This window comes from Hippocampus guttulatus, chromosome 2, assembly GCF_054856545.1.
Source record: "Hippocampus guttulatus isolate MCC_2025c chromosome 2, RoL_Hgut_1.0, whole genome shotgun sequence".
NCBI classification, from domain to species: Eukaryota; Metazoa; Chordata; class Actinopteri; order Syngnathiformes; family Syngnathidae; genus Hippocampus; species Hippocampus guttulatus.
In genome coordinates, this window is record NC_141262.1 from 30,281,452 (window position 1) to 30,306,887 (window position 25,436).

A 25,436-nucleotide genomic window follows, 5' to 3' on the forward strand; every position below is an offset into this window, starting at 1 on the left:
ACATCTGAGGCAAGCTCACTGCGAAAAGATGACAAATACATATTCTCTGCAAATTTAATATTGGTTTCGACAGACTGGTTACAAGATGGATAGGAAGCAGGGTCTTGTGAAATATCGAAATTGAATTTGCTGTGTTGCACAGAAAAGGAGGTTAGAGCCTGAAGGAGGCTGAAGGAAGCCACCCACACATAAACACTTGCACACCACTTGGTCTTTTATACACCATCCATGCGCTCCTATTTAAGCATCCTTAAAAGCATCACTTCATGTGCTCATTGAGTGTATAGGTACGTGTTTACGTTTTCCTAATTTGCAGGGCTTCAATTTCCGAATGGTCAACAATAGTACGTTGCAGCTCGGCTAGAACACGGTGTGCTGACTGAAGTATTCTCAACACTAATTCAAAGGACTCCACCAATCCCTGGCCCCCGCGGAGTTCTGTTGCTTAGCAACCTCATAGTGTGATGGAAGGAGGTGTGTTGCCGAGGGCCAAGGTAAACGACACACTCTTACGAGGCTGCCAAAGGCCGTCTTATCAGCAAGTGTTGCTGATCATGATTGACTGTCGTGAGGACTATCCACAGTGTTGTCTCTACACATAGAAAAGAGGAAAGTTTTGATTTTTATTTCCAAAAATAGTCACAAATACAAAATATATCATGGTTAGAAAACAGGTAGAATCAGGAGAGAGGGGCAACATGCATTTTTGGAATGTTAGTTAAGCGTTGTTTCCAATGATCCCATTTCAACGAAGTTACTTGTCGAAAACCTGTTGAAGATGATGATGATGGTGATGAGTTGGCTTCAGGTTTAGCAAGACGAATGAGGAGATCATTTGGTCTCCCGTTTCTGTCCTAACTCCTTGATGGTTTCTGTGGCCTTGTCAGCAGCTTTGCCTATGGCTGCTTGGCTCTGTTTGCTGGCCTCTTGAGCAACTGCATGCATTTCGAGAATCAGAGAAAACATTTTGGATCAGGTCAGCATGTCAAATTGGTTTTGTTTGGATATGACATTGTCAAAGTTACTTTTGCAAAGGGGTGAAACATTTCTGAGAAAAAAATTAGGGGGGTGTCTAAGTTTATTCCAGTTTATTGAGACTTTTAAAAGCTTCTTTCAATGAAACGGAATGTATGAAAGTCAATAATCAATCTAAGTAAATAAACATATTTCCTATAACCGCCTCTGTCCTTTCCAGATCTTTCTACATTCTTAGACCTCACAGATAAACTTTCTTACAGTGAGTCAAATATGCAACTAAAACCAATAATTATTCATATCCTGGCCTAAATCAAAGCATACTGAGGTGTATAGTGTTGTTTTACATGTATTTTTCATCAACAAAACTGCAATTTACATTCATCTTCCGAACCGCTTCATCCTCATCAGGGTCGCGGGGGGTGCTGGAGCCTATCCCAGCTGTCCTCGGGCAGTAGGCGGGGGACACCCCGAATTGGTTGCCAGCCAATCGCAGGGCACACAGAGACAAACAACCATGCACGCCCGCACTCACACCTAAGGACAATTTAGAGTGTTCAATCAGCCTGGCATGCATGTTTTTGGAATTTGGGAGGAAACCGGAGCACTCGGAGAAAACTGCGCAGGCACCGGGAGAACATGCAAACTCCACACAGGGAGGCCGGAGCTGGAATCGAACCCGGTACCTCTGCACTGTGAAGTCGACGTGCTAACCACTGGACTACCGGGCCGCCACACTGCAATTTACAAAAGATTTATTTTTCTCACGCAAAGCCACACAGTGTACTGCCACCTTGCGGCTTGCTTTTCACTACCTCATTTTTTCCTTAGCTCTAAAATGCAATCATCAAAATAAAAACGAAATAAATGCGTTTGCACGTAGGCGGCACGGTGGTTGACAGGTAAGCATGTCGGCCTCACAGCGCAGAGTTGCAGGGTTTGATTCCGGCTCCGGCCTTCCTGTGTGGAGTTGGCAAGTTCTCCCCATGACTGCGTGGGTTTTCTCCGGGTACTCCGGTTTCCTCCCACATTCCAAAAACATGCATGGCAGATTAATGGAACACTCTAGATTGTCCCTAGGTGTGATTGTGAGTACGGATGGTTGTTCTTCTATGTGTGCTCTGCGATTGGCTGGCAACCGGTTCAGGGTGTACCCGACCTACTGCTTGAAGGCAGCTGGGATTGGCTGCAGCACACCCGCGACCCTTGTGAGTATAAGCGGATTGGAGGGATGGTTTGCACATCTATTTTTTTTCACTGAACCCCTGAAATAAATTCCATTTTCCCCGATATTAAAATTTATAGAAATGCTCCTCTTTTTTATTTCAACTTTCTCAAACTGTGGCTATCTTCGGAGCACTCTCGACACTCCATAGACACTACACCATGCACCAGTGGTTTACAACATACAGTATTTGCGGCCTGCTTTCCTTTTATTTTTTTTGCAGCATGAGGCATGTACTGTACTAAAAATAACTTCACATGGCTCGCAATGCTTTAAATTTTTTTTTTTAAAGGGGTAGGGGTAGGCAGTAGTCTTTCAAAATAACAACATTATGCAGACAACCCGAGTGCTTGCTTGATTATTTCACTGTATTTGAAGGACAGTAATACCATTTCATATTAGTCCGTGCATCTTTCTATTTTTCCGTTTGCAATCCTTGGAGGAAAAAGATTGAATACCCCTGCAAATTGCAATACCATATTCTAACCACGTGTGTGTGCAGTCAGTGAGAAGAAAGATGGTTGAAGTGCACACGGTACCTGCATTGGCTGTTTCTTTGGATGAGTCTGCCACCTGCTGCACAGCTTCCTGGGCTGCCTGCACTGAGACCACGCAATGTTGCTTCGTGAAATGAATTCTTGAAAACATACCAGTGTCCTTGTCGTATGTGAGTGTATTTACCTGCAGTTTCCGTGACCCCTTTGACTGCGGAGTGGCTGCTGCCTTTCAGGCCCTCAAAGGATTTCTTCAACGAGGCCATGGCTCCACTCCTGGTCCCCGCGGGGTCCACTACATGGGTCTGAGTAGACTGCAGCCCGAACTGCTGTTTAATACCCTCGGTTTGAGCCAGACACTGGTGAGCCTGCACGTTCCAGTTGGATTAACCCGGACAAAAACACCTGAAAAAAGCCCGGCCAGACTGGCATCCTGGCAGCTGTGCCAGGAGCCATCGCAGCAAATTCTAAACATCCTGCCCCGTCTGATAACAGCAAGCAAAAAAGACAACCCTGGTTTTGTAACTGAACTAATCTAATGAGAAATGAAAAAGTGATCAATTATGACAATTTTTTTTCCCATTTTTTTATTTACAGGGATTTGCATGTCTGGCTTAACACATAAACCTTTTATTGACAAGTCCTGCAATTTGAAGCACATTTTTGAGATGACAAGCATCATGATTTCAAGACATAATATATTGACTTTAAGTTGTTAAAATTGTCAGTACACACAAACACGCCCACACACAAACATGTATACGGTCCATGTCCAACAGATAGTTTACCGGAATGATTTCACGAGCAATTGGAAACAAATTACAAAGTAAAAAATTAATTCTTACTTTTAAAAACATTCAAAAAACGTTCCAAAAGGAAATGGAAAAACAAACCAAAAAAAAAAAAAAAAAAAAGCAACTCCACAAACAGGCATTGTCGACACTTAAAAGAGGAGATCATTGTATTAACATCTGCTTGCAACTTGCTCCCAATGTCTCATTGGAAGTTGATGAACATCTATTACACATTTCTAAGTACATATACACACAAAATACACATTCACAAGCCCTGCTTCTGGTCTCATTTCATTGGGAGGGAATCAAGGAAATGAGACAGTGAAGGACGATCCTACATCTCAATAAATATCGACACCCAACACATTACATTAATAACATTTACAATATAGAATCATAAAAGATTTGTCTTGAAGGAAGAACATTTTTCAGTGGGAATTCTTGTCTTTTTTGGAGGGGTATTTTTTTGGAAACAGGAGAATAATTGGAATAGTATTTGTCCTTTATTAGAAATATTATTGTGCTGCTGGTTGAATGGTGGCTCGCACTGATGCTTTTATGCTTCTGGCTCGTAGTCTTGGCTTTCCTGTGGGGTGAACAAACATGACGTGTCATGAATTGTCCGAAACAATCATTGACTCGGAGTTCCAAGAAAAGAAAGGAGGTCATAACATCATATCAAAGTCAGACTACTACAGACTTGCAGTGGAGTGTGATTTGTCAAACTCAACGGCAGTGACATCAATCAAAAGAGCAAAACTTGTCCTTAATTGTATCCTTGATTGTAATTTGAATTCTATTAATAGATGACCCATCCATTTTCTAATCCGCGTATGCTCACAAGGGTCACCCTGAACCGGTTGCCAGCCAATCGCAGGGCATGCAGAGACAAACAAACCATTCATACTCACAATCTCACCTCAGGACAATTTAGAGTAAACTATTAACATGCCGATTGGCTGGCAACCGGTTCAGGGTGTGCCCCGCCTACTGTCCGAAGACAGCTGGGATCGGCTCCAGCACCCCCCGTGGCCCGAGTGAGGATAAAGCGGTTCGGAAAATGGATGGCTGGATATTAACATGCCATGCGTGTTTTTGGAATGTGGGGGGGGAAAGCGCAGTATCTGGAGGAAACCCCCGCATGCACAGGGAGAACATGCAAACTCCACACAGAAAGGCCGCAGTCGGAATCAAACTTTCGTAAACACGCATTTTCACCGCACCACCATCTCACAAGTTCATACAGACATGTAACTGCCATATATGTTGATACTCAGATGTCTACTTATTATGCCAACATGGTCTAGTACAACAGCTAAATCAAAATGTGGCATCAAGACCGATAAGGTAATAAGCAAGGATGCTACGGTGTTGGGCACATTTGAAGTCCCCATATCTCCTTAACTATGAATGGTAGTAAGATAAAAGTCATGCCATTTTAAAGCTACTGTAATTCCATTAAGTTTTTCGTAAGGCTATTGATTTTTTAATTTCTTTTCAGACCCATTAATGGCGTCCACTCAACCAGAAAAGGCGTTTTGTGTGCTTGAATTTGCAAAAACTGAATCGTGGACAGTTGTTCAACGTGCATTTCGCAGAAAATTCGGAAAGGAACCACCAGAGAGGAAGTCCGTAGTGAGATGGCATGGTAAATTCATAACGGACGGGTCCTTATGCCCAGCTAAAAGAACGGGACGAAGAACAGAAGCTGTTGCAACCATTGACAATACAATGCTGGGACGCGTTTGGCAAGAATTTGGCTTGATGTGTGTCGTGTGAACAATGGTGCTCACATTGAACATCTTTGAACATTCCATGTAAAAATTGTGATTACAAGCTTTCTGAATTTACCGGATGCGTTTGTACATCCTTAATAGTTTCCGAGATATTCAATGTCAAAATGTGCCCGAGACTTTTGGAACACCGTGTATTTACTGCCATTTCAGGTTGGCATCAGTATTTTCGAGCATCCACAAAAATCAATACCAAAATCAGATATGCTTCCTTTGATCCAGGCTCTTAATGTAAAAGAATTAAAGTAGTGACGTCACAGGATTCTTCAAAACAAAATGACTTCATGGGCATGCTACGTTCTGAGCAACGTGGCATCATGGAGAAAAGTAAGGACCTTAAGGCATCCCAATCCGCCAGCATCCCATTAGTTCAGGAGCGGACAAACTTTAGTGCTCAGGGACCACATTTTATTTTGAAATCGGACAGGATGGCCATAGATAGAAGTTTTGGGGACGATGAAATGTGCATGGGAACAAAATACTTTAATTTGAAAGGATTATTTCAACTATTAAATTATTTAATTAAATGAAAAATGTTAATGTATTGCAACATTTTTTTTTTAAAAAATCAATCAAAACATGATATAACGGGATAATTAATAAATAAAAATAAAGACAATGTTGCATTCTTATGAGATCCATGTCAGCCTTTTGGCATTTAGCGTGACAATACAACATTTTATCATTCACATGGGATTTGGGAGGGGTGGGGGATTTCAATATTCTTGGGATTGCAGTTTTTAATGGCTCTTTATGCAGCTAAATAAAGCACCCAAATATGACAGAATTTCGAAGAACAACGAATTAAATCCCACTCATTGCTTTCAAACAGGTTTTGTGGCCCAGCATGTCCAAATCTGAATGATGACGTCAGTGCACAAATTGCACGTAGTTCAATGTCCCTGTGCAGCCTATAGAGGGCAGCACCAGGCTGAACAAGAGCTTCAAGGACGAGTCGCGAGCTCATCCCCAGCATCGTTTTAACTGCCTCACTCCTGCCGCTCACATGAAGACAGTCTTAAATTCACAGGCTCTGCCTATGTGTGATGCTCCTTGGTCACTTGATGTCTTCATTAAAATTAACTGAATGGTTTTCCATCAATCCAGCCAGAGCGAGGTTTCATGCAAGTTCTTCCTGCACCACAATCCGCATTTACAGCAATGCAGGGAGACCTTGGTGTTACCCACAATGCACTAAGGCTGTGGACGTCATCACCACACCCGTTCAGACCATGAGCGTGTGCACTGCTGAGAGTAGCGGGATGGGGGAGGGGAAGGACACGCAAGAGGAGGAATGAGAGAACATGGATGGCATGAGCCGCTGCCTGGCAGAAATGTGAATGATGAAAAATGCACTTTTGCTCATTTGACTGACTGGTGCAGTAATGTGGAAGAAAGGAAAGGGCAATGGCAACACAACGAAACAACGTCTGATGAGATCAAGGAAAAGGGAGGGCAATGATCAACTCAAGGCATAAAATGAAAGTCTTTTTTTTTGAACATTTTCATCCTCTTCTATATTAAACAGAAAACATTTCTTTCCTGTTTAAAATCAATACACTTGCAAGCAAAAAAAATTGGGGAAATTGTGTGTTGTAAATGTCGTTATTCATAGGAAAAATGTACCATGTATGTCACGCTTGCTCTTTAGGTTTACTTATTGTGCAAGCAATCTTTTAGGATGCAACATAAGAGCTGCAGTACAGCATTTGGCCTTTTAAGAGATACCCCGTAATAATAATTTGTCTTGAAAGATATAATTGAACAAAACTGTGAGTGTAGCTTGCAGCGATGTGTCGTGAGTCACACTCGGGGGTGTTTAAAATAACATCTTGTGCAGCTGAGTGAGGTAACTCAAACATAAACGCCTCTCAGGATAATTGTAATCAACAATCAATTCAAACAGCGTGACTCAAAACAGGATGAAGTAGATGCACGGCTGGAACAACGTCATGCTCTCAGACCACCCCACTGGCCGCCCACTTGTCTAGGTGAAGATTTTGACAAACATGATTGTGTGTTACAGATACTTAAATCACTGCCATTTCCACACGGCCACAATACATTGAGGCACGTTGATGCTCTGCCATGCATTTAAATAAGTGTAAACAGTATTAAGTCAAGCATTAATCAACACACATATACCAATACATGGACTCAAAATAAAAGCAGGGACACATGTTTAGAATTGTGGGGGAAAAAAAGAGAGATTGTTGTGTCATTGTGCTTCTTTGATATGTTCTTGGCAATCTGCAAAATGTCGCCTGCCATTGGTGACAAATGATCATATGCTGATGTGTGTTAGTTAGCGAATCAGTGCTTGTGGTAGACTCTATGAGATATTACACTAAAGCAAAGCAATGGTAAAGTAAAAGGCATTATCTAGTCATTTAAAATCGGCGGAATGTTGCTTCTTACTTAGATTGTTTCCTGCTTGTTTTTTGAATGTTGTTAGCAAGGTTCTTGATATGTGTGCATTTTATTTCATTAAAACTTGACTGTGGATGGTATGATAAACGATGACTTCTGTGCCATGTGTGCTGGAGAGCCAAGGCAGATGTGGGTGGTCATGTGTGAACTTACACATGTAGGCTACATTTCCGGTATACCAGGGGTCCCCAACTGCCGGTCCGCGGGGCATTTGGTACCGGGCCGCACAATAAGAACTTGCATTAATTCCGTTGTATTTATTTTGGAATACCAAAGTTTTGAAAAATTTGAAAAATTACCCGATTCTCCGTTACATCCGTCCGTGTCACTCTTGACGCACCGTCAAACCACGCTTCTCCGTCACGTGACTGATTACGCTAAAAACAAAACGCCGGAGCTTGCTAAATGAGTAATGGCGGCCTTAAAAGTACGTTCGAGACAACAACTCTGCCGGTGTTCTGGATTCAAGTTATGGCTGAATACTCTGAGATCGCCACAATAGCACTGTTGCTATTTGCGACATGCTACCTGTGTGAGGCGGGGGTTTCGTGCAGCAACGGCGACTAAAACAAAATCATGAAGTCGACTCGACATAAAGCACACACTTCAGGCGTCATTGTCTCCTATTACCCCGAGATGGGACCGCCCGGTTGAAGAAAACCAAGCTCGGGGCTCGCACTGATTCAGCATTGTGGTGAGTTGACATTTTCATGCACATTGAATTTGCGTTGTATCGTATTTTGAAGCCATTAAACATTACCCTAGTGATCAGAGTGTTGCGGCAAGATTAGACGCTCCTCGTGTTTATTATTATCTCTCGAAAACACCACAGTACTCATGCAGCTCATACCATATTATTTTGTTGTATTAATCCGCCACACCTTAAATGCCGGTCCGTGAAAATATTGTCTGACATAAACCGGTCCGTGGGGCAAAAAAGGTTGGGGACGCCTGCAGTATACATTTGTATACCCATACGTACATGTGAATGTGCGCATAATCTTAAGGTCACTGAAAAAAAAAAAAAGATCTACAACAGGAGTGTCCAACGAGTCATTCGTGGTTGACCAGTAGTCTGCGGAATGGTCCTAAGTCAACCGCATGAGATATAGGGGGATATAGAAAAAAAGGTGTCTGTGTGCATGTTTTTATATATCTTTTTTGTGTCAGTGTACAGGGCACCCTAAGCATCCTATCAGTTTCACGCTTTAAAAAAAAAAAAAAAAACATTATAAAAAAGTAGGTCAGCTTTAAATTACCTTAGCGCATGACCTGCATGGAGCACAGGAAGTTGTTAGCGGTCAGCAGCCTGCAAGGGCAGCTAGCGATTAGAGCTGTTGACATAAATCTGTATTTTTGTTTATTCATTTTCACACTGATGGCATTGTAAACGAATCAGAATGTGGCGCACCAGCAGCCTGCATTTCAAAATGGTATATGCGAGCGACAATAGTGATGTTTCCACACTTAACAAGCTACAAAGGTACGTGTAGGTAAATGTGCATATTGGAGCCAATTAGTGGACTCACCCCTGACTGTAAAACTAAATGTTTTCGTGTTTGCAAAAAAACATGCAAACAAAAAATACAAATAACTCCGTTGTGTGATACACAAGTGCGAGTGTGTGGCTGCAAGCTGATCACCTGCTGGGTGTCATCATATGTCTCTCCTTCTGGCTCCAGCATTCCCTCTGACTGGCCCTCCATGGCCTCCTGCCCATATTCCTCAGGCTGCATGTCACAGAGAGAAAACAAATATAAAGGATGAAAAGATGAAGTACTAAGAAGACATACACAGAGAAACACGGTCAAATGTGAAGAGGTGCACCTGCACAATCGTTTAGGGATGAACAATGTGGAAAAGAATAAATTCCGACCCCACCCCATTGCGTTTGCGACTTGATGTGATCTTTTTTTTTTTAGATGTCCTTTTTTCATGTACTTTTTTTTTCAACAAATAAAAGTCATAAATTAATCAGTAGTTCGGTGAAAGGTCCCAAATATATCAAACAAAATTGTTTTGGTATAATAAACTTGGTTTATGCTAAAATAAAGTAAATGGACCATGATTTAATATGAAAGACAGTTTACAGTCTACTTCTAAATCATTATATTTGTAGTGGCAGAATTGAGAGTACAGATTTGTTCCGTTTCAATGCAAGTGTGCGTAATGTTTTGCGGGGATTAACTCATTTTATCACGGCTCCCTTAAACCGAAGAGCCCTCTCCCAATGCCAGGAAAACAACTTTAATCCGTTGTGTATTACCTGTTGTACACAACAGATTCAAGTCAGGTGGAGTATTCACTTAGGTGACCTCATGCTGACACAATAGGTTATTAACAAAGTATCGACTATTTCCTTTCTCGGGAGTTTGCTCATCAAAGTCTGTGCGACAATGAGACCTGAATACAAAGCTAGTGGGTCACCACTCTTATTTTTAAACCTCTTCTAATCAAGTCAATTAGGTCGGAGAACAGGCCGTAATCCTCTGTGCTCAATCTCACTGCGAGGGAGCCACCGCAGAGACTCCCCGAGTTAAAACCGAAGAACTCTCTTTTTGAACGTCACCTTATTTAAGATAAGATAAGATATCCTTTATTTGTCCCGCAATGGGGAAATTACAATCAGAATTCAGAAAGGAAAAAACGCTGGGTAGGGAGAGGGAAAAAAAACCCACGCTCGAACTATCCTCTTCCGAGGATAATTTAAGTCCAGGATAAAAAAAAGACCCTAGCACAGAAATAAGCATATGACAGTTACAACAAGTCACAAGACATAACATGTAATAAGGGGGGGGATGAATGGGAAGAGGGGGGGGGGGTGAGAGGGCTAACCGTGACCCGTCCGAAATGACCAGCTGCACGGATTCACACGAGCGCTCTGCATGTCGAACCGCATCACGGGGGGAAAAAGAATCGGAGCGATGAAGACGGTGATAACAAGGATGTGTATGCGCGTGTGGTTGTCCAGTTATGTATGTGTATGCGTGTGCAGGTCATAGCTGCATCGTCGAGGTCTGCTCATCATGAATTTGGAACGCTTGCAGATTCTGACGACCTCTAATAGACAAGTTGAAAATGTGTCTGCTAAAGATGCAGTTTTGTAAAAGTTTCCATTCGTGATCCTGCTGGTCACAATATACAACTGCACTGCAACATACTGAGAGGTCTAATAATTTGGATGTTTCGTGACGCAACTGGGACAAAAACTTCCCAGTGTGCCGTATAAATATAATTACACGCTTTATTTTACTTTTACAGCACTGGTATAAGCATGTGAACCTTACTACACTGATACAACTGAAAGACAATAAAGGGAGCATTTTCTGCTTTTGCTCCGTTGGTCTAAAATGAGGAATCTCATTCCATGTGCAGACGTTCGTGATGTTGTGGCTTCTCATTTGCAGACGTGACTGCTATGAATGAAGTTTGCACGCAACATTTTGCCCTGGTGTAAAAATGAGCAGGAGGGTTGCTCCCCCACAACCCTGAACAAGCCAGTAAGGTATACTATCTTGGCGAGGCAGTGCAGACGGTGAGGATGAAGGCTTAGAAAAGGTCGAGGAGCTTGGTTTCACTCACAGCCCTACAGATCTCAACAATATGTCAATATGTGACAGCGCTCACGCACGGAGAGGTCACGGAGAGGGTGAACAGCATGATCCCGAACATGAATCGAGTCCAGATGTGGGTCAGAATCGAAGACAGAAGGTCGTATAATGAGAATTTTATTCTTCAGAGAAATAATATCATAGGCAGTGGGTGTTTATTTACTCAGGCAGCTCCACCACATTAAGCACTATTTTTTTGGACACTACTCAGCTGCTGTGTTCTTACCACATCAAATAGATCCTATCTAAAAGCATTCTGTCCAACTACTGGCTGACTTTCTTGTTAGCCGCGTTCACTTCAGCAGTGCACATCGCATCTTCTATCTTTTTTTTAAACTGTTGAACACATGTCAGCTTAACAGATGTTATGTCTGCTGTGCAGGTGGTTTGGTAAATGGGTTTACTACATTTCAGATGTAGTAAAAGAGATGAAAAGACCCCTTTAAGAGGTAACACATACATTCAACTAAATAAGGCACCCAGAAATTAATATGGAGCATCGAGAGTACAGTACAATACTTTTATGTCAATTTGTGTGCTGTGTGATTGGTCTCAGATCAATTGCGCTTTCGACTTCAGTGCAAAAAGTGCAGCTGAATTCAATAGACTTGCATGACTTCAATTCTCGTGACGACGGCATGAACAGCATCTTACTGTTAATGTAAAATTATTCACAAACAACAGAAAGCACATTGTTTCATCATATTGTAGAGAGCAAACGGTGGCATAATGTACATACATTCATGTCAGATGGGAATTCATCCTTCTTCAAAAGGCCAGTGGCGGCAGCAATGTTCTCCATCGCTCCAGTGGTCTTCTCAGCCACTACGCACACGCACACGCACACGCACACATGTGCACGCACGCACGCACGCACGCACGCACACACACACACACACGCACACACACACACACACACACACACAGCACTTTCAGAAGAGAATCTTTTTGAAAGTTAACATTTATGCACAGGATGAAGATTCCCTGTGCACATGTCACAATTCTTTCTTTTTTGGCTTTGAGCAGAGTGTTGAATCAAATCCGGGCAACTGGAATAATATTCTAAATAAGAACTCACCTGTGCCGACACTGTCTTTGGCTTTGTTACCTAGTTTACAAAAAAAGAGAAATAGAAAAAGTTTATACACGGACAACCATTTAATTGGACTGTAAAAGCACCTTTGTTTTGTGGTCCTGGCTAGCTATTTCACTTGTACTTTAGAGAAAGAAATGGCGCAGTAGTGCAATGCACAAGCCGAGAGGACTTGTGCATCACAGTAGGAATCACAGTAGACATTTGAAATATTCCTGTCTCAATCTCAGCTGTGAGTGTCATGTTCCTGTTCTGCATCTGGCCAGCAGGTGGCAGACTGAGTGAACTTGCTGGCTGCACACCTGCTACCAATCTGTCAATTATGGAACTGTGTATTTAAGCACCCGCAATCTGTCTTCTGGTTGTGGGAGTATTGTTTATGCCTTGCTATTTCCATGCCCATAGACTATTTCTGGCTTTAGATCTCGTCGTGTTTCGCTTTCGAACTCTCTGTACCAATGGTTTTGTAAGTATTGGATTTTATTTTGTGATTTGGCTTTCGCTTGCGTGTAGTTTGATACATTGTTTTTTGTTGTCTTCGCGGTCCTTATTTTCCCCCCCTGCCTTTTATGCAAGCGCTTTTTGTTGTTTGTTTTTTGTGCCCTCTGGTCCTTGTTTTGACCAGCGCTTTATGTTATCTCTTAGTCGTGGCGATTTTTGTATTAAAAACATATTTTTGCAACAGAGACCTTGTTGACGTCTACACTTTGGGGTCCAAAACTTAATTCGGCTTGTCCGAATCGTAACAGAATACTCCCACCATAATGGATCCCATAGATGTTAACAGGATAATGACCGCCTTGACCAGCCAGGGACAAGCGTTCGCGGAGCTCCGAGAGACCGTCTCCGTGCTGGCTCATCAGCTGGATAATTTGAGTTCCCGGATGGATCAAACGAGCCACCGAGAAACGCCACCCTCAAGATCATCTACGGTTGCCACCGGGATACCATCTTCCCCGATCGTAGGGCGGGAGCCTAATTTCCCTCACCCCCCTTGCTATGGTGGCGAACCGGGACTCTGTATGCAATTTTTGCACCAATGCTCTTTAAGATTCGACCAGCAACCTTCTGCTTACGAGAAGGATAGAACCAAGGTGGCATACATAATGAGCCTGTTGACTGGTCAGGCGGCGTCTTGGGCGGTGGAAATCAGCAATGCTCAACCCGGGCTTCGGTCTTCCTTCCCTGAGTTTGTCGCTGAGTTTCGTCGCGTGTTTCACCATCCGGTTATGGGAAGGGAGGCCGAAGGACGGCTACTCGCTATTCGGCAAGGAGAACAGTCCGTTGCCGAATATTTCAATTTCTTTTCGTATTCTGGCCGCCCGTAGTGGTTACGGGGACCGCGCCCTGTGTGGCTTGTTTCGCCGCGGGTTGAATGTATTGTTAAAGGACGAACTGGCGACCCGCGATGACAGCACCAATTTGGAGGACCTCATTGATCTGGCCCTTGTTATGGACAATCGCCTGCGGGAACGCGGGGACGAACGGGGAAATGCCCGTTTCCAGCCCCGACGTGCGAGCGGTCGGCCGGCTTACCGCGAGTCCTGGCGGACGTCCGGACCAGAGCATCACCCCGGTGCCAGGATCGTCGCCGCTGAGGGGGAGCCTATGCAGCTGGGCGGAGGGCGTGTGGGGAGACGACGACGGATTTGTGACCAGGCCTATTTCTACGGCGGCCAACAATGACATCGAGTCGCCGACCGTCCGATGACCCCAACCCGCTTTTCTACTCGCACCTACAACCGTGAGTCTGCACCCCGCACAGAATATCGGGAGCCGAGAAGAGAGGAGTCCAGGTCAGGACTCCCCAAGAGACTTGAGCTGGACGGGACAATCTATGGTCCTTCACGGGCTTTTCCGGTTCGGGGGCGGACGATTGTTTTATCGACACTAAGATGGCTAATGACCTGGGTTGTCCGGTAGAGGAGTTAGATGTGGCAAAACGCGTCCACGACCTCGATGGGCGACTCCTGGCGGAGATAAGACAGATCACGGGCCCCTTAATGTTAAAGGTCTCTGGTAATCATGTTGAACAGAGGCGATTTTATCTTATGCAGTCTCGCTCCGTACCTGTCATCCTTGGGTTACCCTGGTTAAGGACCCATAATCCTGTCATCGCGTGGGATCGCACCGCAATTGAGAATTGGAGCCCATTTTGTTACGCGCATTGTCTGCGGTCGGCAGCGGGGGGTAGAGGGCTGCCTCGCACCGACCTGCCCAAAGCCATTTGCTTGGACAACGTCCCAAGCATCTATCACGATTTACATCAAGTGTTTAGTAAAGATCGTGCTCAATCCCTGCCTCCACACAGACCTTACGACTGTGCCATCGACTTACTGACTAACGTCCCTCTACCGAGTTCTCGACTTTATCAGGTTTCACAGCCAGAACAAGAGGCCTTAAGGGAATACATTGACGGCTCACTCTCGGCTGGCCTCATTAGGCCATCTAAGTCCCCAGTGGGGGCCGGGTTCTTCTTTATTGAAAAGAAAGACAAGTCATTGCGACCATGTGTAGACTATCGGGGACTAAATGAAATCACCATAAAAAACAAATATCCTCTTCCACTGTTAGATTCTGCATTTGCCCCCCTCCAATCAGCAACCATTTTCTCAAAACTAGATCCACGCAGTGCCTACCACTTGGTCCGTATCAGGGAGGGGGACGAATGGAAGACTGCATTCAAGACACCATTGGGCCATTTTGAATATTTAGTCATGCCTTTTGGGTTAACCAACGCTCCTGCCGTATTCCAAAGTTTAATCAACGACGTGTTGAGAGATTTTTTGAACATGTTTTGTTTTGTTTATCTGGATGACATATTGATATTCTCAAGGAACAGCACGTCCGGCTAATTTTGCAACGCCTAATGGAGAACCGTCTCTTTGTCATAGCCGAGAAATGTGAGTTCCACGTCGATTCTATTTCATTCCTTGGGTTCATCGTGGAGAAGGGCCAGCTGAGAGCCGATCCTGCCAAGATTAAGGCGGTGGTGGAATCGCCGACACCCACCACGAGGAAGCAGTTACGTTTCTTGGGGTTCGCTAATTTCTACCGTCGTTTTATTCGTAATTACAGCCAGAGAGCACTTCCATTAACCCGGTTGACGTCCGTCAAAGTCCCGTTTAGGTGCGATTCGGAGGCCGACAGAGCGTTTGCCGAATTAAAGAAGTCATTCACTAAGCCACCCGTGTTGCAACACCCTAACCCGATATCGCTTTTGTAGTAGAGGTGGACGCTTCGGATTCAGGAGTGGGGGCAGTACTGTCTCAGCGTTCACCAGTTGACCAGAGGATCCACCCTTGCGCCTTCTTCTCACGACGGCTCAGTCCTGCTGAAGCCAACTATGATGTGGGTAATCGAGAATTGTTGGCCGTCGTGCTAGCCCTACAGGAATGGCGACACTGGCTCGAAGGAACTAAGGAGCCGTTCACCGTGTACACCGACCACAAGAACCTCGCATACATTCGCTCAGCCAAGAGACTGAACTCCTGTCAAGCCCGGTGGGCACTCCTGTTTACACGCTACAATTTCACGCTCACCTACAGCCCAGGATCCAAGAACGTGAAACCTGACGCCCTATCTCGGATCTACGACCCAGCGGCCGAGAGCAGTGTACCTCAGAGCATCCTACCGGACCACTGCATCATGGGAGCGCTCAGGTGGGAGATTGAGCGGCGGGTCCAGGAGGCCCAAGAGGGAACCCAAGTTCCGGCTGGATGTCCTTCCGGAAGGCTATTTGTGCCCCCACATCTGCGCGCGGAGGTGTTGCAGTGGGGACACACATCTAAGGTGGCATGCCATCCCGGAGTTAACCGGACATTGCATCTCGTCACTCAGCGGTTTTGGTGGCCTGAGCTTCGAAGGGATGTTTTGGACTACATCAAGGCCTGCTCTGTCTGCGCATGCAGTAAGGTCTCACATCAGCCTACGGCTGGTTTGTTACAACCCTTACCTGTTCCACATCGACCTTGGTCCCATATCTCAATGGACTTTGTCACTGGCCTCCCTGTTTCCCGGGGAAAGTCCGTAATCCTCACCATTGTGGATCGCTTCTCCAAGACCGCCCATTTCGTTCCGTTGTCCAAGCTGCCGTCCGCCCTAGAAACCGCCGACCTCCTCATCAGCCACGTCTTTCGCCTCCATGGGATCCCGCTGGATATTGTGTCGGACCGGGGTCCCCAATTCGTGTCCAGGGTGTGGAAACGGTTCTGTAGCGCCATGGGGGCAACAGCAAGCCTGTCATCGGGATACCATCCACAGTCCAACGGACAGACCGAACGGGTGAACCAGGACCTGGAGGCGGCTCTACGATGCGTATGTCTCCACCGTCCCTCGTCTTGGGCCGTCCACCTGCCTTGGGTGGAGTACGCGCATAACACCCTGGTCTCCTCAGCCACAGGTCAGTCTCCCTTCATGTCTGCCTATGGCTATCAGCCTCCGCTTTTTCCATCGCAGGTGGAAGTCCCGTCGGTACAGCACCATCTCAAGCGGGCCCGTCGCGTATGGAGGGAGACCAGAGCAGCCCTGTCGCGTACCGCCACCAGAAATCGCCAGATAGCTGGGCGCAGGGCGACGGCGGCGATCCGCAATCAGGTGGGGCAGAAGGTATGGCTGTCCACGAGGGATCTGCGACTGGCAGGGACTTCGCGCAAGTTGGGGCCACGCTTCTTGGGGCCGTTCGAGGTGGAGTCCATCAACGGCCCCGTCTCCGTCAGGCTCCGGCTGCCTCCCTCCATGAAGGTGCATCCCGTCTTCCACGTCTCCCTGATCAAGCCTGTGACCAACAGCCCTCTGGCTCCTCCGCGGATTATTGATGGCGACCCGGTGTACACGGTGAGGGAAATCCTGGACTCTCGGCGCAGGGGTAAGGGGTTCCAGTACCTGGTCGACTGGGAAGGCTAAGGACCGGAGGATCGGCAGTGGGTCCCCCGCTCCTGGATCTTGGACCCGGCTCTTCTCCGTGCTTTCCACACTGCTCACCCATTGAAGCCGGGTGGTCCGCCAGGAGGCGTCCGTTGAGGGGGGGGGGGGGTACTGTCATGTTCCTGTTCTGGGTCTGGCCAGCAGGTGGCAGACTGAGTGAACTTGCTGGCTGCACACCTGCTACCAATCTGTCAATTATGGAACTGTGTATTTAAGCACCTGCAATCTGTCTTCTGGTTGTGGGAGTATTGTTTATGCCTTGCTATTTCCATGCCCATAGATTATTTCTGGCTTTAGATCTCGTCGTGTTTCGCTTTCGAACTCTCGGTACCAATGGTTTTGTAAGTATTGGATTTTATTTTGTGATTTGGCTTTCGCTTGCGTGTAGTTTGATACATAGTTTTTTGTTGTCTTCGCGGTCCTTATTTTCCCCCCTTGCCTTTTATGCAAGCGCTTTTTGTTGTTTGTTTTTTGTGCCCTCTGGTCCTTGTTTTGACCAGCGCTTTGTTATCTCTTAGTCGTGGCGATTTTTGTATTAAAAACATATTTTTGCAACGGAGACCTTGTTGACGTCTACACTTTGGGGTCCAAAACTTAATTCGGCTTGTCCGAATCGTAACAGTGAGGAGCTGTGAAGAGAAGCATGGATATTGTAGCTCAATTTAAAACTGGCCAGGAGTCGCATTGGATACACATTTAAAGTAGGTTAACCTGCAGTAGCAGGTTCAAAAATGCTTCTAAACATTTGAGCAAGGTGTAGAATCATATCGGGATGGATTAGGCCTGTAATCCATTTGGCCCATTGAAACCGACAGTCCAGGGGGATGTTTCCTCCTGACCACTCGAAAAAAAAATTCTCTTAAAGATGAGCGAAAGGTCTTATACCAGGCCACCTCAGAATAACAAACTCATGTCACCAGCATTACAGAATGACACATTTACTCTGTGTCCGATGCAAAGGCTAAGTGTAAATGTGATGATTATATTGTCTGGTCCAAAATTGCATCACGTAGCCTGAACCTGAATCCAAAACAGTCAGTCGTGGCTGACTGTCATTTCCTGATGCATAATGATGATAGTCAATAGGGCAATGTATAAAAATGTTAGCACTGGATTTAGTTTAAAGATGACTTTTCACAGAAATGTAAGCATCTCTGCTTGTGTAACACCCAAAATGGAATAAACGGCTCCACAGACATGAAAGGCAAGCAGGAAATATGCCAAAGATGTGGTGCACTAAGAAAAAACTATTTCGGGGGTGGAGTTTTCTTTCGTCTGGTATTTTGCTCGACTTTACACAGAAAAAATTGAGGGCAACGGGACATTTGCACCGTTGTGAGATGGAATGAGCCTTTTCCTGACCAATCGTGGCAACATCCCTCATTTGCCTGAACATCGTGGCATTCAGAGCGCAGTATGCCATGCTTGCCATTGCGTAAACAGAAACTGCAAGCTCTCCCCTTGCGGATGATGAAGTCGGCGAGCTTGTGGCATGGGCAATCAGAGAACGGCTTGTACACCTAATCGTGCGTCCATGTATGAAAATAATGACAGGGGAGCTATTACAATATTTTTAAGATGATGATTATAATCCATTCAATGAATCGATTTCGAGAATGATTCAGAGGGATTGACCCAAGCTGCTGTCATCTTCATGAATGACATTCCATGGCATCCACCACACATCATCAAATTTTTTTTGCCTGCAGCTCCATCAAATGCACCAAAATCACATTACACCACAGACGCCATGAGTTGGATGTGGTTTTAGCGAATGTAAAATTTTGTTGACTTTTTGTCACCAAATTTGCAGATAGGCCAGAGGGCACACAAGGAAGGGCCTGTCAGGTGTAGCGTGTCTACCAAATTCACAAACACGCTTAACTAGTCCACTGCAATGTCACGAAAATGTTTTTACAACCGAGCACAAGGGTGCCAGTCTAACAAAATAGGGCCCATGGCGTTAAACTGTTTTTCACCATGGGAGAGAATTTTTAAACATGAGATAAGACTGATGCATGACAGTGCCACCTGGTATTAGAAACAATGAACAGTTCCTGAGGTGACACGGTAGGCCATTAAAACCTTGTTCCAACTAGCGGCAGGAGTTTAGGGTTGTTGTACTCCTGTAATTATGAGCTGTGTGTGAAAGTACTGGGGCATGTGATGCTTTGTTGCATAGATTTGTAAAGACTCCCACATAGCTCATGTCTCCAAACTGGCCAAAGATACGAAGGCGCCGGGGAACAATTAATTCAAGAGACTTAATCAACTTTATTGCTGGTTTAAAATACAACCACAGCATTGTTCAATTGTTTGACCTTTTGGCAGCTCTCATCCATCTGCACTTTATTCCACTGGGCTATTTGGCCAATCTACTGCCGTATGTGCACCGTGGTCGTGCATGTGATCTCACAGGGCTCTGGAACTGGGTAGCATCCACACGCATTATTGGTCCCTGAGGACAGTTGAAAGCCAGCAAAGGAGAAGCTCAATGATGAAGCTTTCGAACAAATAGAAGATTCACAGCAAACCTAAATCGAGGAAATACATCCATGTGAAAACAACAAGCCTGTGGGTGCACTGGAAGAACGACTACTACAGCCCCAAAAAAAATGTGTTCTATTTTGTGCATAACAAGACAACTGTGCAGGATCTGAAAAAGAGCCAGAATGCAGTTTGACTGCTGCCTGACATGTTTGCTGCTCACTGAGGAGTAATTGGATTTCAGGTAAGATCTCATTGTGCATACATCTGACAACTTTTTTCTCCACAATGCACCTACACAGTGTGACCATATCAGTGGTGACAACCACCAGGGGTTTCCATTTTGGGTTTTCTAGCAAAGCAAGATTATACAGATATACCTAACGCTGTGTAATGCAGGACTTGACCAATATTTAGTCACTCAACAAGGTAGCAATCAAACCTCCATGACAATCAGGAGACTCTGGTTGCATTTTAAGGATTAACTTCAGCTTTTTCTTTGACTTGGTGAACAAATGAACCTGAAACAGTGTGCAAAACATGTCTTTTTGTCCTGGATGCTCAGTGAAATAAGGCCAAGTCAGCATCTAAGAAATGTACATGGAAACGTATGTTTTGTTTTCTCTCCAGTGTATCTGATCAGCACATCTCCCAAACACACACACAATTTTAGCTCGCTTGTTTCTCACTGCATCAACTACATGGCATGAAAAGGTGGGTACACAAGTTACACTTCTGACACGTTACTATTTGCAACTGAACTTTGACGCATACTGTACTTTACATGTGTGTTCCTGCTTGAAAATGATAATAAATATTCTGACAATTCACAACACAAAATAAAAACTCACACAGAACCTGTAGTTTGGGACACCCTGCTATTGTGCCACCCTAATGTCCGTTAATAAATAATGCTTAACCACTGATAGGGGCTTAGCAACTTACAAAATGAGAAACCATAAGTGAGATGGAATTGTGTCATGCAATCTGCAGTGATGTGGTCTTGCAGGAAACAAGATATATATGTCACGAAATATTGTATGTGTTATGTATGTCATACAATATGTACAGTATACTCTACATTCATTTTGCTCGCTCATTAGCTTTGCCTGCACATCAAGCGCACAAACGTGGCACATGATGCCCCACCCCCGGCCCATCTCATGCTTGTCGCTCTATCAAGTGAGGCGAGAGGCCATAAGGATATTCAGAGCATCGCATCAGCAACGACTACTCCTCACCTAAGTGCACTACATCTTGCAACAACTGATATTGACGCTATTTAGCAGCTGGTTGTTAAAACCTCTTTAATTAATCGCACAGTGGATCGACCAGCGTACTTTTAAACACGGGCATTGATCATTTGTGTGGTTGAATTAATAATTGACTTTGGCAGTAACAACATTTGCGCCAGTGGATCCATCTTTTACATTCACGTTTACATACTGTGTTTTGAACCTAAATTGAAAATTGGGTCCAGAATTAGAACATGGCCGTGTGACTAATAGTTCTTTGTCACACTGTATATCAATTCCTCTTACAGTGGTTGTCAGTCCCAGATTTGGGATCATCTTACCTACAAACATAACTCCCTCTTTAGTCTTCTCAGCCGCCACAGCAACTCCTTCCTTGGTCTTCTCTGCAGCCACAGCCACACCCTCCTTGGCTTTGGACAAACCCTTCATCAACACGTCCATCTTGGGGGAGCAACTGTGCGCAAGTCAACACGAAGTAGTCAATCACCGGGCACAGCCACGCAAAGACGCTCATGCTGATAAAGAGGAGAATGAAACAGTTCAATATATGCAATGGAATATGCAGTGGGTCCATAAGAGCTGGGGAAATGGGAGCTGCACCGCCCCCTGTGGTGAATATCGACAGGTGCAGTCCGGCCAACAGGCTTGTAGGGAAAATAGCCTCTGTGTTCACTCACGCATCAGGGCCCTTTTCAGAAACCACCCCCAGGCATTAAATATTCAAAGCGAAAATATTTCAATGAAATGGTTAATTGTGGAGGGGGTCATTAATTATTGCTCACTTGTAATGCTACGGTCAGTATTGGGGTGATGCCTGCCTGCATGGAAACCCGAGCCTTTTTTTTTTTTGAGGACTGCACAGCATATTCATGGAGGTGAGATTCATTACTGGGGGATGGGACCACTGCCATATCTACACGCATCGCGGTGCTCACACGTACATGGGAGGTAACACCATAAGAGTGGCCGATTTTCGCACGAAATGAATATGCAGTTTAAATTTGAACCGGACGCCATTGCTTGTACAACAAAATAATTATTTGATGACGCGCAGCAATTTTATTGAGCGATTGAGGGCATTTTCAATAGCAACAAACAGCAAAGCATCCAGAATCAAAAGTACTGTATTCGATGTGTTCACGCCAATTCTATAAGCCGTCTCCAAATGGTGGCGGCCGCTGAACAGTAACGCCGAGAAATACCACTTGCAAGCCAATTAACGAATATAAAAGGTCTCCCTACCTATTTACAAATAGCCTCGGCTTGTCCGCTTCGTGGTCGATCGAGTGGAACTGTCGTCTTTTTGAGTGCAGAGATATCTTCAATAATTACTACGGTGGGTCTTCCTCACGATGATCTCCACCAACAGTGCGGCTGAGATCGTCACGTACCCCTTCCTTCCCCTCCCTTCCACTCCTACACGCCTCCACCCCCACCGCCAGCCTCCTCCACCATATTGATCACCCCCCGGCTCGATGTCACCTGGTACGGCGAGCAGAAAGGCTTGAAACAGGTCAACATCACGATATATTGTATTTATTTGGAGGCTATTTATTTTTATAAAATATAACAACAGCCTGACAAAATGCACCGAAAACAACAACAACAAAAAAAAGTGAGCTGGTCGTGATGGTTATATGAAAAGAGGAAAATAACCAATCACTGTTTCGAGTGCAGTTGCATGTGTAAAAACCATTCAAGTCGGTGCAAATAAATCCAGTTTGACTGTTGAAGGTAATAGATGATTACTACACCGAAATAATGCTTGAAATCCAATGTCAAACGCACCACAGGGGATTTAGACAAATTCTCTTCAACACAGTCTCGCTGCACAGTATTTATTCTCACAACCCAGCCTTGCAGCAACGCAATCTGCCTTGGGCAAACTGTAATCCTTTTGGTCCATTTCTTGTGTGCAGGTGCTGCTGGTGGATATTTTCATGAACATGAAGCATAGCATATTGACTTTTTCCCATGTAAGATAACTTGAGCTATGAGGGCCTAGCAAGGTAATTTACATTACAAATACACTACATTGCATATGCAAATGAGTAGATATTTTCTTTCATTTAGCCACAACTTCCCAGTACTCTCCACCATCCATTTTCAAATCTTCTTATCCTCACAAGGGTTGCGGGCGTGCTGGAGCCAATCCCAGCTGTCTTCGGGCAGTAGGCGGGGTACACGCTTAACTGGTTGCCACTCAATCGCAGGGCACTCATAGACGAACAACCATCTGCACTCACACTCACACCTAAGAACAATGTACAGTGCTCCATTAACTTGCCATACATGTTTTTGGAATGTGGGAGGAAACCGGAGTACAAGGATAAAACCCACGCAGGCATGGAGAGAAAATGGTAACTCCACACAGGAAGGCCGGAGCTGGAATCCAACCCTGCACCTCTGCACTGTGAGGCCGGCGTGCTTACCAGTCTTCCACCGTGCCGCCTACTCTCCACTGCTAACCCAAAAAATATAGTATATTTTAAGAGTTTTTTTTTGTTGTTTTTGTTAATACAGAAAAATACAAAATGCGGTGTTTATGGTTAACCACATGTAACTTGTGTATTCTGGAAATGTGGTTATGATGATGTGGTTATGTATATGCACCTTATTCTGGAATTTTCTGTATTAAAAATAACATTCTTAAAGGATACTATGCTGAAATGTTAGTTGTGGAGTACTGGGAGGCTGTGGATAAATAAAACACTGAACTAACTACTGTACGTACCTACCTACCTATCTACCTAAGACGTGAAAATATCGCTAACTAATCATTATGCGTAGTTTTTATGTGAATAACGTTGTGAGAGGTCAGTGGAGTCACGTTGGTGCGTTTAAAAGACTACAAAGAGAAAGTCAAAACTATGTGGGTCTGTACTAAACCTGCACGTTACAAGCTGACCCCCCCCCCCCCCCCCCCCCAAGTCGATTCCACACCCTGCTCTCTGACGTGATACAGTGACGTGGTCCTCTGTCTCACTGGGGGACGGAGGGGGTTGATCGTGAATTGCTCCCCCAAATTTCTCCTGGATGTTAGGAAATCCCATCTCGCTAACTCTCTTTGAACCTCACCCGCCCACCCCTGTTTTGTCGTTCGTAAATCGTGTTGCCGCCATGTTGGCCTACATTCAGGTCATACTGACAAACGACGGTGTCAGGAGTAACACGCGTTTTACTTTGAGAGCGTCAACCATGGTTTTAATAACCCGAATAATCCTAATGTAGTGGTTTTAAGAATCATGCTGTATTCTGTAGTCGCGTCGACAGTTGAACACGCTCTGTCCTTGGTATTGATTCGACTCTCTCCATGGTGCTGAACAAGATATTAGTTACCCACGCGGATGTGTTGCGAAAGACAGAAAAGGGATACCCGTTGGAAAGAATACAGTACAATAAATACCATTTAGCCATTTGACTTTTCAGACACATTTCATCGGAAGAACGGTATACTGTAGGTCATGGATTTCTGAAGCAATTGTGAGCCGAAGTTGCCCTCTTGTGGTCAAGTATATTCATGCTCGACTTGTGTTGAAAAGCAAGGGGCAACAGTATAATAATAATAATAATAATAATAGATTTTATTTATAGTCCATCCATCCATCCATTTTCCGATCCGCTTATCCTCACAAGGGTCGCGGGGGGTGCTGGAGCCTATCCCGGCTGTCTTCGTGCAGTACCCTGAACCGGTTGCCAGACAATTGCAGGGCACACAGAGACAAACAACCATCCACACTCCCACTCACACCAAGGGACCATTTAGAGTGCTCAATCAGCCTGCCATGCTTGTTTTTGGAATAAGGGAGGAAACCAGAGTACCTGGAGAAAACCCACGCAGGCCCGGGGAGAACATGCAAACTCCACACAGGGAGGCCGGAGATGGAATTGAACCCGGTACCTCTGCACTGTGAGGTCGACGTGCTAACCACTGGAACACCGGGGCCGCCCAACAGTATAGCCATAATAACGAATTACAAATACTTTGTTTATGCAATTAAGTAGATTTTTCACGTAAATCTGTACTTGTGCACGATTATTATTATTTTTTTTTACCTCCTTTTACTTTTACTCCCCACATTTTAAGTCATAACTGTATTTTGTCCTTACCTGACACCTGAGGAATTTTATCAATCTCAATGGATGACGATGCAGCGTTAAAAAAAAAAAAAAAAAAAAAAAAAGATTAACCCTGAACTGGTTGCCAGCCAATCGCAGGGCACACATGGACGAACACTCTCAATTATCCCTAGGTGTGATTGTGAGTGTGAATGGTTGTTCGTCTCTGTGTGCCCTACGATTGGCTGGCATTCAGTTCAGGGTGTCCCCGCCTACTGCCCGAAGACAGCTGG

General features: G+C 44.8%; 2 protein-coding genes and 1 long non-coding RNA gene across 5 annotated transcripts; 1 reads left to right on the forward strand and 2 right to left on the reverse strand.

Annotated features, from left to right (window-relative positions):
* Window positions 1–40: 40 nt before the first annotated feature.
* On the reverse strand, window positions 41–3,045 carry adirf (adipogenesis regulatory factor). 2 transcript variants are annotated; one of them, XR_015100254.1, is made up of 4 exons: window positions 2,882–3,045; window positions 2,740–2,802; window positions 770–935; window positions 41–592 (listed from the first exon to the last, which is right to left on the reverse strand). XR_015100254.1 is itself a non-coding variant. In XM_086105625.1 (3 exons), the coding sequence occupies exons 1-3, from the start codon at window positions 2,958–2,960 to the stop codon at window positions 832–834; spliced, it is 246 nt and encodes an 81-aa protein (XP_085961751.1). In that variant the 5' UTR covers window positions 2,961–3,045; the 3' UTR covers window positions 41–831. The 2 variants fall into 2 exon arrangements, 1 of the variants encoding a protein (XP_085961751.1); XM_086105625.1 differs by having other exon boundaries at window positions 41–935.
* A 257-nt stretch (window positions 3,046–3,302) lies between these two features.
* Window positions 3,303–22,495, reverse strand: sncb (synuclein, beta). Of its 2 annotated transcripts, XM_086105623.1 has the most exons (7): window positions 22,327–22,495; window positions 21,405–21,538; window positions 12,401–12,430; window positions 12,062–12,147; window positions 9,355–9,441; window positions 8,971–9,020; window positions 3,303–4,074 (listed from the first exon to the last, which is right to left on the reverse strand). In XM_086105623.1, exons 2-6 carry the CDS (start codon window positions 21,523–21,525, stop codon window positions 9,006–9,008), a joined length of 339 nt encoding a protein of 112 aa, XP_085961749.1. In that variant the 5' UTR covers window positions 21,526–21,538; window positions 22,327–22,495; the 3' UTR covers window positions 3,303–4,074; window positions 8,971–9,005. The 2 variants fall into 2 exon arrangements, with proteins under 2 accessions (XP_085961749.1, XP_085961748.1); XM_086105622.1 differs by lacking the exon at window positions 8,971–9,020.
* Window positions 22,452–23,805, forward strand: LOC147209550 (uncharacterized). Its single transcript, XR_015100256.1, has 2 exons — window positions 22,452–22,597; window positions 23,004–23,805. It is a non-coding gene; the product is annotated as an uncharacterized LOC147209550 (long non-coding RNA).
* The last annotated feature ends 1,631 nt before the right edge of the window (window positions 23,806–25,436 follow it).

What these genes read in the sequence shown, in the direction of transcription:
- adirf (XM_086105625.1), bottom strand. Translation starts at nt 2,960, where the DNA reads ATGGCCTCGTTGAAGAAATCCTTTGAGGGCCTGAAAGGCAGCAGCCAC. An exon ending in AGGGGTCACGGAAACTGCAG is followed by an intron (nt 2,803 to 2,881) that starts GTAAATACACTC and finishes GCGTGGTCTCAG; the next exon opens with TGCAGGCAGCCCAGGAAGCT. An exon ending in CAAAGAAACAGCCAATGCAG is followed by an intron (nt 936 to 2,739) that starts GTACCGTGTGCA and finishes AAATGCATGCAG; the next exon opens with TTGCTCAAGAGGCCAGCAAA.
- sncb (XM_086105622.1), bottom strand. Translation starts at nt 21,525, where the DNA reads ATGGACGTGTTGATGAAGGGTTTGTCCAAAGCCAAGGAGGGTGTGGCT. An exon ending in AATTCCCATCTGACATGAAT is followed by an intron (nt 9,442 to 12,061) that starts GTATGTACATTA and finishes TGTGACATGCAG; the next exon opens with CCTGAGGAATATGGGCAGGA. An exon ending in CATATGATGACACCCAGCAG is followed by an intron (nt 4,075 to 9,354) that starts GTGATCAGCTTG and finishes TTCACCCCACAG; the next exon opens with GAAAGCCAAGACTACGAGCC.